At 36.9% G+C, this 11,558-nt stretch overlaps 1 protein-coding gene across 4 annotated transcripts; it reads right to left on the bottom strand.

The window, feature by feature from the left end:
- Positions 1-1,571: 1,571 nt before the first annotated feature.
- On the bottom strand, positions 1,572-8,055 carry LOC119980267 (coatomer subunit alpha-1-like). 4 transcript variants are annotated; one of them, XR_005463836.1, is made up of 5 exons: positions 7,897-8,055; positions 7,407-7,643; positions 5,938-6,432; positions 2,233-5,265; positions 1,572-1,748 (listed from the first exon to the last, which is right to left on the bottom strand). XR_005463836.1 is itself a non-coding variant. In XM_038822899.1 (4 exons), the coding sequence occupies exons 2-4, from the start codon at positions 7,612-7,614 to the stop codon at positions 2,315-2,317; spliced, it is 3,654 nt and encodes a 1,217-aa protein (XP_038678827.1). In that variant the 5' UTR covers positions 7,615-7,643; positions 7,897-8,055; the 3' UTR covers positions 1,879-2,314. The 4 variants fall into 4 exon arrangements, 2 of the variants coding, with proteins under 2 accessions (XP_038678827.1, XP_038678829.1); XR_005463837.1 differs by lacking the exon at positions 1,572-1,748 and adding an exon at positions 1,879-2,148; XM_038822899.1 differs by lacking the exon at positions 1,572-1,748 and having other exon boundaries at positions 1,879-5,265.
- Positions 8,056-11,558: the final 3,503 nt, after the last annotated feature.

Raw genomic sequence — 11,558 nt, 5'->3', positions numbered from 1 at the left:
TTTTTATAGCCAGGTACGTCAATGTCTAGGGTTATTGATTGAGGACGAGAAATAATCCATCTCAGGATGCTACAGGATCTGGTGGACCCATTTAACTATGTTAGACTTATGATTTAAGTGTGGTTTGGCAGTATGTTTTATGGGTTTTGGATTTTTAAAGTATGGTTTGGATTATATTTTATGGAATTTCAGTATGGATTGTGTTTTATGGAAAGTAACAGGTTTGGATTATAGTTTATGAAATTTAAGTATGGATTATGTTATGTTTTATGAAATTTCGGGGTCTCAATTGACCCATCTGTGCAACTTATAGGGGCTTATTTGACCCGTTATTCAAAGTATAAGGGCCCCAAAAACCACGAAATCACATACTTAGAAATGGTTAAACGGAATGATAAGCAATTGGAGAAAAAATGAATATTAAAAAATGACACGTGGCACCTTATTATTGGCTTTAGACACTTGTTTGCCATGTCAGAATTAAAAAAAATTACACATAGGCAGTTAACGGACACTCATACATCGTTATAATGGAATTTATCTTAGGGGGCTCGATTAGCCCATTATTCTAAGTAGGAGGGTTTGAAAGAGCCAAAACAAAGTACAGAGACTCAAACGACCCGTTTCGCAAAGTACAAGGGTTCAAGCATACTTTTCCCAATTTTTATCAATAAAATCTAAGTTGTTCAAATCATTGGCATATGCAATTAAAAATAACTCAATTATATTAGATCAATTGTATTGAAAGACAATGATATTTTGGCCACTCTCGTATACCACATATGTTGTGTTCCTGTATATATGAGTGCAATTTGCAAGTATAATCGAGGAAGAGGTTGCCCACATTAAACTCAATTTGTTTTGTTAAAATAAAGTAGAGATTATGAAAGTACAAAAATCATTCGCCTAGATGAAACAAAAATATGTTTTAACATTCTCAATCCCAACGACGGAGCATCACTTCCAAAAAGCTTTTAGATTCTCAAAAAGAGGATCAACCTTTTAGCCATCCTCACCGTTGTTGCTTGATTCAAGAATTTTCGTTGAATCAAGAAATTGTGATTCAAGAGTTGATTTAGCGACAATTACATCAAATATTGAGGTCCAACATACCATATTTGAGATTACAAATCAACGGTAAAAATATAAGTCCGCTTTTTAAATCCGCATGAGAATATATATAAAGGTAATTTTTTGCATCTACTATAAGAATGATTAAAGAGGGGATGAAAATTCATCATACAAACAATTTAAACAAACCTTTCTTCCATGTAATGTCACGACAAATGGAGTTTGGTTCTTATCACTTCAATTAATACTCACTCACAACAGCCTAAATTGAAGTAATTTCAGAATAATGTCCTTTCATTATCTAGTTATAACTCGAAGATTTAATAACTTTAAGTGCCTCAGCTATATTTTAGTGAACTACTCAAGCAACGAATTTGACAGCCAAATCAATGTCATTCCCAATGGAGCCAAACAAGACAGAGAACCAGTTACAGAAGTAAACCCCAAGGTTTCAACCATCCAGTAACACTGGAAACAGGTTTAGTAATCGTCATTTTCAAAAAAAACAGGTTGCAACGAGCCCCAGAAGCGCAAGTATACTTTTCAAAAAAGGATTGAGAAATGCAATTCATGATAATGTAAGCTAAAACCATCAACAATTAAATACTCTTAAAACTATCTTGGATGCAGACTTACACAGCTCTCGCATAAGGTCATCGATCTATTCAAATACAATTCTGTTGCAAGACAAAAAAGGTATAAGAATAATACATAAACATACATCCATATCACACTTGGCAACAAAATCATGTTCTGATATAAGCAAATCAGAACAAGGAAAACAAAATTGAGGAAACAAACTGAACATCTGCAAAATTTCAAAATTTCAATTATTTAAACTGGCAGTGTAAATAATAGCACGGTATTACATTCACCTCCAACCAATATAGACCCAACTCGTCCATGAAATAAGAAAATTTGCAAAGTGACATCTCCGTACATTGACATGTGATTTCTTCCCGTCTATAATGTTCAACTAGTTTAACAAGTGGTTCGGCCATTCTTGTCTATGAACAACGAGCAAGAAGAGCCTAACTCCAAATTCCCAAATTGTTTGTCACATAAAAGCATAGCATACTAACAAATAATAATGAAAAGAAGTCATTTAAAGGAAAGCACAAACAATGCAAAAAGAAAATAAACTCTTCTTCAGTATCTTACCTTTATGCTGCAACGTGACTGCTCTTCCCGCCAAAAGGGAGATCTAAAATCTTATCAAAATTGCTCCGGGCTAAGAGCCAGATCATCGTATCTGGGAAGAAGAACAGAGCAATCCTGAAGCATCTGCCCCAACCACTGAAAGATCACACACGGTACAGAGCTGCCCTTCCTGGCCCAGAACAAACCGAGAACTACAATAAGGGCAGGAAACATCCTTCTGTCCACGGTAAATTGGCACATAAGTTGCCCCACAAGTGACAAATGGGTTTCTAAAATCGTAGTTGAGCTCAGATGCATCAGTCATATTCCTCTCAGCAGCCTGCAGCACCTGCCTTGCTGTCCTTGCTTGGGTCTCATTTGGGGGGTTCGTCTCTAGTAGCCGGCGGGCAAAATTAGCAGCAGTAGCGAGGTTCTTTGCCTTGTAGCACACAGTCATTGCATTTTGCAAAGCAAGGCGCAAGTGAGGCATCTGCAGGTTGCAGTGGGTGAAATAGGCTGCAAGTTCCTGCTGACGTATAGGATTATCTTTTAATTCCCTCCTCTTTAGTTCCATTTTCAATCCTAAAACATATTCTTTGACTATAATAATCAGCTCCTTGACTTCATCAACTTCCCTCCTAGACTCGACAACAATCAGAGGAATGGTATGAAGAATGCTAATGAAGACACGAAGAGCCTCAGTGAATTTCCCAGTAGTAGTTGCCTTATAGCCCAACTTAAGTTTCTCTTCCAACTGAGAGAAATTGAACACAAGTGCTGGTGGCCCCCTCACATTAGGGCTAGCAGACTCATTCCATCCTCGTTCAACTGCGAGTGATACAACTGGAGCTAATGAAAAAGCACGTACATAGGAATGGCTTCCAGCGTGAAGATCAAGAAACATGGATTTCAATGGAGCAAAGTTTCTTATTCCAAGTTGCATGCTGAGCAGCCGCATTGCAGTGTCAAAATTGCCAGCTGCAGCATGTTCAGCAGCGAGTGAAGATCTCTGGATCCAAATCTGGCTAACAGGCATGCCAGGAGTCGGTGCCACAAACACAGAAGAACGAGCATTGACGGAAGCCCTAGGCGTGTCTGCCTCAGGGGGAAGTTCCAAATCTTCAAGTTCCCACCCTCCCTCTTCTTCGTTGTCTTCTGCTTCTTCCCCATCCTCCAAAACTGCTGTAACATCCTCATTTTCTAGGCCATCAGCATCCACCATACCCAGATCCTCACCCCAAGCACCATCAGCATCCTCCTCCTCCTCTGCAGCACCCCTGCCAACATTATCCAGCCCACCTTCAAAGATGCCTTTCATGACCCTCAGAAGAGGCCAATCACCAGCACACATGATTGGAGTCGGGGGCATCAAAAGGGAGGGTACCTTACCCTCTTGTAGAGATGGAATATTATCTCCTAACTCAGCAGCTAATCGTTCAGCCGCATCTTGTAGCCCATGGGTTTTAGCTGTGATATAAGCAAGAGGTAAGTGACCCACATTCTCCAAGATCTTGACACGTTCCTGGACATCACCCAAATACAGGGCATTATGAAACTGGCCCATGACATCATTCTTCACTTCTGCAATTTTCAGCATCTTCGACAACTTCTCCATATTACCAGTTATGAGATAAAGGAAAGACAATCTCTCAAAATTCTTTGTCCTCTGATAGGCATACTCCACAATACCTGCATTGCCTTGGCGAAGTGCTTCCACCCCCAATTTATACCAGTGATCTTTCTCATCGATCTCCTTCGCTGATGCAACAGCAATTTGAATGTTTCCACTCTCCAGTGCCAAATTGAAACGAGTTTTCTCATCCTTAACAAAATGGAGAGCTACTTCAGGAAATCCCTTCTGTTGCAGATAAGCAATCATTGCCTGTCCACAAAGCTGTGAGTTCCTAATCATGCTCATAACATGATCATACCTCTTCCTCAACAGAGACAGCTTGAACATATATTCAGTTGCATCAATAACTATTGACCTATTCTTCCCATCACGATCCAAGCAAAAGAGAGTGTTTTCAAAAACCTTTGTAATGTATATTGGGACATCGAGGGTTCTGATTATCCCACTATCCCCATTTGGGAGACAGTATTTAACATGATTAAGAGTTGTATAAATGAAAACACCATTATCATCCCATGCTCCACTCTTTACACGGATTGTCTCATGAAGAGTGCATTGGTGCACAAGCTTCTTGCTAGCAATGACGATGGCATGTTTGCTGAGCAAGGCAACACTCTCCATATCATTAGACCAAACAACATACTTGATAAAAGGTGTTTGAAGTTCACCAAGAACTGCCCTCTGCTGGAGATCAAAAATTTGCACCCTATCCTCTGCCCTACACAACACATTACCTGTCCCAGCATAGAATATTGCATCTGCAGGAAATTTGAGTTCAACATTTTTAACAGCCTCATTTTTCAGGTTCTTCACTATAACTTTGTTGCCAATTTTGTCAAGCACGGCAAACCTATTCCGAGCAATAAATACAGGTGATCCCCCAATACCTCTCTTTGCCTCTTGCATGTTATCACCCCTACCAATGTTGTCTCTAGGGATGACATATAACTCATAGGATCCACCATCCACATCTGAGTATAGAAGAACAGCATTTTCAGTAGGACTGTAAGAAAGGGTCCTTGGGCTTTGGTTCAAGGTAGTTGACCCAGGCCGTCTGATTGGAATAACTTGTGTGTCTCTTTGAGTTGAAAACTCAAAGAACCTCAAAAACCGGTCTTTGGTGTAGAACAAAGAGTCACCACTTACTGCAAAGGCAGGTCTTTCTCTCTCTAACTTAAAAACAATCATTCCACTGTCATGTCCAGCAGCTAGGAGATTCATCTCAGGGTGACACGAAAGAATCCAAAATCGGTCATGCTCTCGTCGGAAAGTCTGAACACCAGTTCGCTTAGTGGCATCCCACACACGGATACTTCTGTCCTCTGAATTGGAAACAATGATGTCCTGTTTGGCATGGAACATAACACATGAAACATTATTCATGTGCCCCCTCAAGGTGTCCACTTCCCAAGCCTTTGTGTCTGAAAAAGAACATGCATATTCACTTCAGTTCCAGAACTTTAGAACAAAGACAAAAGGGGGTTTGGTTTTCCAGCTGAATATTTGCCAAGTAGGGCCAAAAGTTACAAGAATCCTAATGATGCAGGAACATATAAATTATAAAATTAAGGAAAGGACGAGATAATTAGATTCTATGGAGTCAGAAGAGTCTATTTATATTAGATTAGAGACTCCTCGGTCCCCAATTATATCAAAACTTTCCTTCTAATAAATATACCAACTTTTGAAAAATACCAATCAGACTGACGTTGACAAGATCTATCCTTGATAATATCATAATAAAAGATTAAGACCTAACAAATACGTAAAGTAAGGAAATATAAAAAGAAGACTCAAATTCAGCCAAAAAAGACTTATAAAGTTCAAAATAAACCATAATTCTAGGATATTTGCATCACCTGATGCAGAATGCCAGAATCCACACACAAAAAGGTTTCTAATGATTTTCAGTATACCAATTTTGAGGCAATACTAAACTTTTGTTTCCATCACAGAGCAGGAGAATGAATATTATAGACAAACACAACAATCATGTTCTAATTTCTGACCAAGTAAATTTCAATAGATAATGCCATTGAGAACAAAAAAATGAAACAATAAATTAAAAAACGCAGACTTTCAAATGTAATTACCGTTCATGCGCCACAACTTCACTTGGCGGTCATCTGCGCCTGAGACAATCAGAGGCAGAGTAGGATGGAAAGCAGCCCAGTTGACTCCCCGGTCATGACCTTCCAAGACATATTTAACAACAGCATCCACACTGCCAAACAGATCTGTGTTCATCTGACTCAACCGTAGGATGTCATCTGCAGGGGAGACAGTCTTTTTCCTCAGGGCACCAATATCCCAAACACGTACAGTCTGATCAAGAGAGGCTGATACAACAAGGTCTTCTTTGGGGTGGAATGAGGCACACATAACATAATGATTGTGGCCCGTCAATACAGAAATGCAAGTGCGTGACTGCCAGTTCCATATGCGAATAGTCTGATCGTCACTGGCACTCACAATCCATGGATACTCGTGATGAAACTGCACAGTGCGAATGTAATCAAGGTGTCCAAGAAGTGTAAACAGGCACCGATGCATCTTATAGTTCCAAACTTTGATCTTGTAATCATCTCCTGCAAAAGCCAGAAAGCTTACGGTGCATTAACGAATAAACACCTTCTTCGCAACACCAAAAAGCAAACATGATGTTCCATTTCAACAACATTTACAATCCTAAAATCCTTTCAGAAGTGAGAAATTAGATAACTCAAAGAAACAAAGTTTGGAGCATTGTGCGAATTTTCAACAAAAGAACCACTCATTTTTCGACTGAAATTGACAGCACCAGCTATTCTCGACTCTCGAGGCTACAAGCCCTTGATTGTAATACCAGATATCTTATTAAAATCATGTCCTCATCAAAACTAGATGTTAAAGGGATAGAAAAGGGGTCCCCCCCTTCTATCCACACAGAAGGCTTTCAAAATGGATAACAGAGAAAAAACAAGGAGAAGAAAATATAGTTAACCACCCATTCAGCAACTCAGATATAAAGGTTCCATGACAAAAAAACTAAAATATTGTACACATAAACTCGATAAATATAGATTCTATTTCAAAATGATGCCTAGGACAACGCACTAACTCGAATGATGCAACAGTCTGTGGAAGGTAACTGAGTGAAATCAAATCCTGTTTCCTAAATGTATAATAAACTAGAACATTAAAACTAAGAGCCTTGACATGATATGTATATTCCAATCATTTGGTCTCCACTGAGCTGATCCAATCTACTACATGAATATAAAACAATCACAAATACTGAAATCACATTTCCCCTTCTCATTCATTGAGAGAATCCTTGAAACGTAAACAGAGCTTAGAAGCCAAGATCTACAGAAATCAACGATCAACCAGCCAAAACAAGCATATTCATGATATCGTTCCATAAAATTGTCATTGGAACAAGCACAATCATAAACCACAAACCACAGATCAATCAAAATAATCATCAACAATGCTGACGAGAACGACAACATCGTGCATAAAGCAAGCAATACGAGCATGAGAAGCTAAAACGAAAGGGGAAAAAAAAAACGGATCGTACCTCCAGACACAAACAGCGGCTGAGATTTGTGGAAATGAACGCCACGAACTGGCCCATCATGTTCCTCAAACCTGTCTATCAGAGTCCCCATTCGATAGTCCCATAGCTGGACCACGCCGCTGTGAAGACTTGCCAAGATCCATGGCCTCTTGCTGTGGAAACTCAGTCCCTTCACTCTGTTACTTTTCGTCTCAAACTTTGTCAACATTTTCTCCAATCAAACAAAACTCTTCAAATCTATCAACAACCGCATACAAACAGAGAAGCCCTCTCAGACACTAGATCAAATCAGAACAAGAATGATTAAATTCAGAGCGCCAAAATTCGATAACTGTTAACTGAAATCGTCCGTCATACATAATTGAATTTTCTCGGTGACCAAACACACTGAGAATTTAAAATCACACGAGGTCAATCGATAACAGATCTAGGAGATCCGATGGTTTTGAGGGAAACTAGATTTAACGGCAAAAATTGAAGACGATTTTACCTCAGATCTGATGAAGGGATCAAGAGTAGCTCTCTATCGCATCTGAAATCACCCCCAACAAATGTATAAATGTGTACAGTGATAAGAGTGCCTATTCGATAGAGTGAAATTGGTTTATTTTTAGAGCGAGGAGAAAAAACATGGAAGACAGTTTCGTAATTTCGATAGAGTACGGTGGAGAATATATTTTTTTGGAAAATGCTAGAGCCCAAACACATTTTTTTATTAGCCCAACCCATCTCAAGTCTACATGACGTGGACGTCTTTGTGACATGTCCATGTCAGCAGCCAAGTTGGCACCTATGTGGCATGGCCTATCTTATATTTACCTTCCCCTCCACTCGTACTCTCTCTTTTTATCTCTCCCCTATTCCTCTCTCTTCCCCGCACCCTATCACTATCAGAATCGAAGGTCGATCGTCTGGCCGTCGATCAGAGCGGTTGACCCTTCAAACTGAAGAGTCGGAGTGTCGTGACTCATCCTCAGCTTTCGTTTGTCTCCAACAATCACCTACTTCGTCGGAATCTCGATTAAAGTCATAACCAACCGAAACTTTTGGAGCTTGTTCCGGCCATCGTAGGCCACCCTTCCGTAAACCACCACCATCATTTAACTTGCCTTGATGAGCTCTATAGGTTTTAGCCCTTGAACGGCTGGAATAATCGTCGAAAAGTGAAAACTTGTTTACATCATTATAACCTAGTTTTGGACCAATTAACTAGTATATTTTTTATTTTGCCTTTATGTTTTGGATATATAGAGGAATTTAATCCATAATCCATGGTTTGAAAGTACTATACATAATTCATTATTTTTGGTGTCAAATCGTTTGTTATTCTATTGATTTTGATGTCATCCCCTTGATTTAATATCAGACAGATCATTATTCAATTCATTTAAATCAATGCTTCAATTATTCCTTTGTTTTTTAGCGTCATTTCATTGATTTTAATTTCAAGACCTCTAACTATTCCATTGATTTAAAATAATACTTTAGTTATTTCTTTATTTAATATTATCGTTCCTTTAATTTTGGTGTCAGACATCTAGTTATTCTATTGATTTAAAACAATGATGTAGTTATTCCATTGATTTTAATATTGTCATTTCATTAACTTTTGTGTCAAACCTCATGTTATTTCAATGATTTAAAACAATGATTGAGTTATTCTATTGATTTTAATATCATCATTCCATTGATTTTGGAGTCTGACATTTGGTTATGGATTCCATTACTTTAAAACAACTATTTAGTTTTCCTTTATTTTTAATTTCATTACATTGATTTTGAGTGTTGATATATATGATATTTTCTCATGGATTTCAATTACGATATGGTGAATAATAATGAAGACATTGTGATAGGTGATAATGAGGTCGTTGATGAGTTGGATAACAACGGCCCTAAGGTCGTTGAATGAATAAACCTATGAATTTCTTAATGTTCATATTTAACCAAAAAAATAATGTAATTAAACGAATAAACAATATAATTCAAATAAATCACAATGAATTTTAAGTAAAAATCAATGATTTAGTTATTCCATTGATTTTAATAATGACATTTCATTGATTTTTTTGTCAGTCCTATGATTATTCTATCGATATAAACCAATGGATTTGGTATTTCATTGATTTAATATGTCATTTCATTGAATTTTATGCCAGATCTTTGGTTATTCCATTGATATAAACCAATGGATTAGTTATTCTATTGATTTTAATATGTCATTCCATAGTTATAAAACAACGAATTTAAGTTAAAACAATGGAATTCATAAGACAAAAAAAATGGATTTCAATTAAAATATATTTTAGTTAAGCAATAATGCTTTGAAAACCATGAAACGCGTTGAAAATTGTTTCTTTTCAAATTTGTCCAATCATTTGTTAAGTCAGCTTGCCACGAAGACTTAAAATAGGTTGGGCTCCCTAACACTACTTTATTTTTTTTAGTTTCATTTTTTTAATACTTCAGTTTAGAACAATTCCAAGCCAAAGTTTTAAAATGGAGTGTTAAAACTCTATTTTAGCATCTTGGATAGTGTAAAAGTAGAGTAGTATAATTTATTGGTTCCAACCCAAGGTGCTAAAATGGGGTGCTATTTTTTTGGGCCAAACCCATTTAGTTAAATTATCAATTTTAGGCCCATTAAATTAAGCATGTCTATATTTTGTCAATTTTAATTAAAATAGTGAAACACTGAAGCTCACTCTCAATTAATGTTGGATCTTATTGAATACTTCTGGAAATTACATGACAATGAGTAGTTATATAGAAAAAAAATACCCAAGATAGTATAATTAGGTTTACAAACCTATATATTTGTAAATTTTCGCCTTTAATTGCTCATAGTATGTTGTTGCCTAGGTTCCATGTTACTAGTGTATGTTTGAGTAACATCCATATTGAGACATTGCTGCTGAATATGTAGTACTACGGAGAGCCTAAGAGAACAAATCCCTGCGAGTTTGTGGTCCAAAACGAACAATATTTATTCATGCGTTTGGACTTGGTTTTCTAACACTTAGAGGATTAATTGTATTCGAAAACACTAAACGTCCCTAGACTTCCCGTCCATAAGTGTACATACACTTGCCACATAGATATTTAGTTGGTTAAGAAATTGCATTATATCCACGTAAGTATGTATTGGACTCTCTTTTCATGGTTCTCTCTCCTATTTTTCAGATTTACCTTTTTCTCTCTCATACTTATCTTCAACTCATATTTACTTTCTTTTCTCTCATCCATGAGAGTCGTGATAATGCCTAAATCAATGTGTAATGTAATTAGAAATTATGAATCTATAACTCGGAATTGAAATAATGTAATTATCTCCTGTTGTTTTGTAATCATCCAGACTGTCTATGAGATATAATTAATACAGTATAATGTGTAATTATAAATTTCTCTAGTATAATTGGACTGCAAACAATGTAATTATATATATTGCCAAGGATATCAAAACAGAAGACAAATTGGATTCACATGGATATTTTTATGTTTTGAACTCAGTCTTTTTAATGATTCAATAGATTGTTATATAATTTTGAGAAGACAATTTTTATTTATGATATTAGAGCAATATATTGTGAACTATGTAATTAAACCACAATAATATAATGTAATTATAAATTATCAATGTGTAATTGCGCATTGGAATAATGCAATTATTCACTGTTGTTTTGTAATTACAAATTATCAATGTGTAATTATGCATTGGAATAATGTAATTATTCACTTCGAATATAGCTTTGAACGTCCAAGGAAAGAGGAGAGCACCCCAACCTGCTCTAAGGAAAAAATAACACAGGCACCAAAGATAAAAAAAACTCATAACATGAAAGACCCCAAACACCAAAGCCACAACATGAAAGACCCCAAACAAACAAACCCACAACATGGAAGACCCCATGCAGCAGGCACAGTAGCTGAAGGCGTCCTCTTCCCTTGCTTTAAAAGGTTTCACCTTTATAAATCTTCAAGACCGCAACCAACCCCCACTAGTGCTTCTCCACGGCTTTCTCATCACCATCTAACAGTAGTGTCGTTAGAGCAATATAATGTGAACTGTGTAAGTATGACCCCAATAATGTAATTAGGAATTATCAATGTGTAATTACGCATTGAAATATTGTAATTATGCAATGTTCTTTT

Source organism: Tripterygium wilfordii, chromosome 16 (genome assembly GCF_013401445.1).
Source record: "Tripterygium wilfordii isolate XIE 37 chromosome 16, ASM1340144v1, whole genome shotgun sequence".
NCBI classification, from domain to species: Eukaryota; Viridiplantae; Streptophyta; class Magnoliopsida; order Celastrales; family Celastraceae; genus Tripterygium; species Tripterygium wilfordii.
The sequence above is the reverse complement of the archived record's forward strand: the minus strand, read 5'-3'. Positions and strand labels throughout refer to the sequence as shown.

Excerpts from the sequence above, each read along its gene's own strand:
- LOC119980267 (XM_038822899.1), bottom strand. The coding sequence starts at position 7,614 with ATGTTGACAAAGTTTGAGACGAAAAGTAACAGAGTGAAGGGACTGAGT. Across the intron at positions 6,433-7,406 it reads GCCGCTGTTTGTGTCTGGAG|GAGATGATTACAAGATCAAA; the intron begins GTACGATCCGTT and ends TGGCTTTTGCAG. Across the intron at positions 5,266-5,937 it reads GAAGTTGTGGCGCATGAACG|ACACAAAGGCTTGGGAAGTG; the intron begins GTAATTACATTT and ends GTTCTTTTTCAG.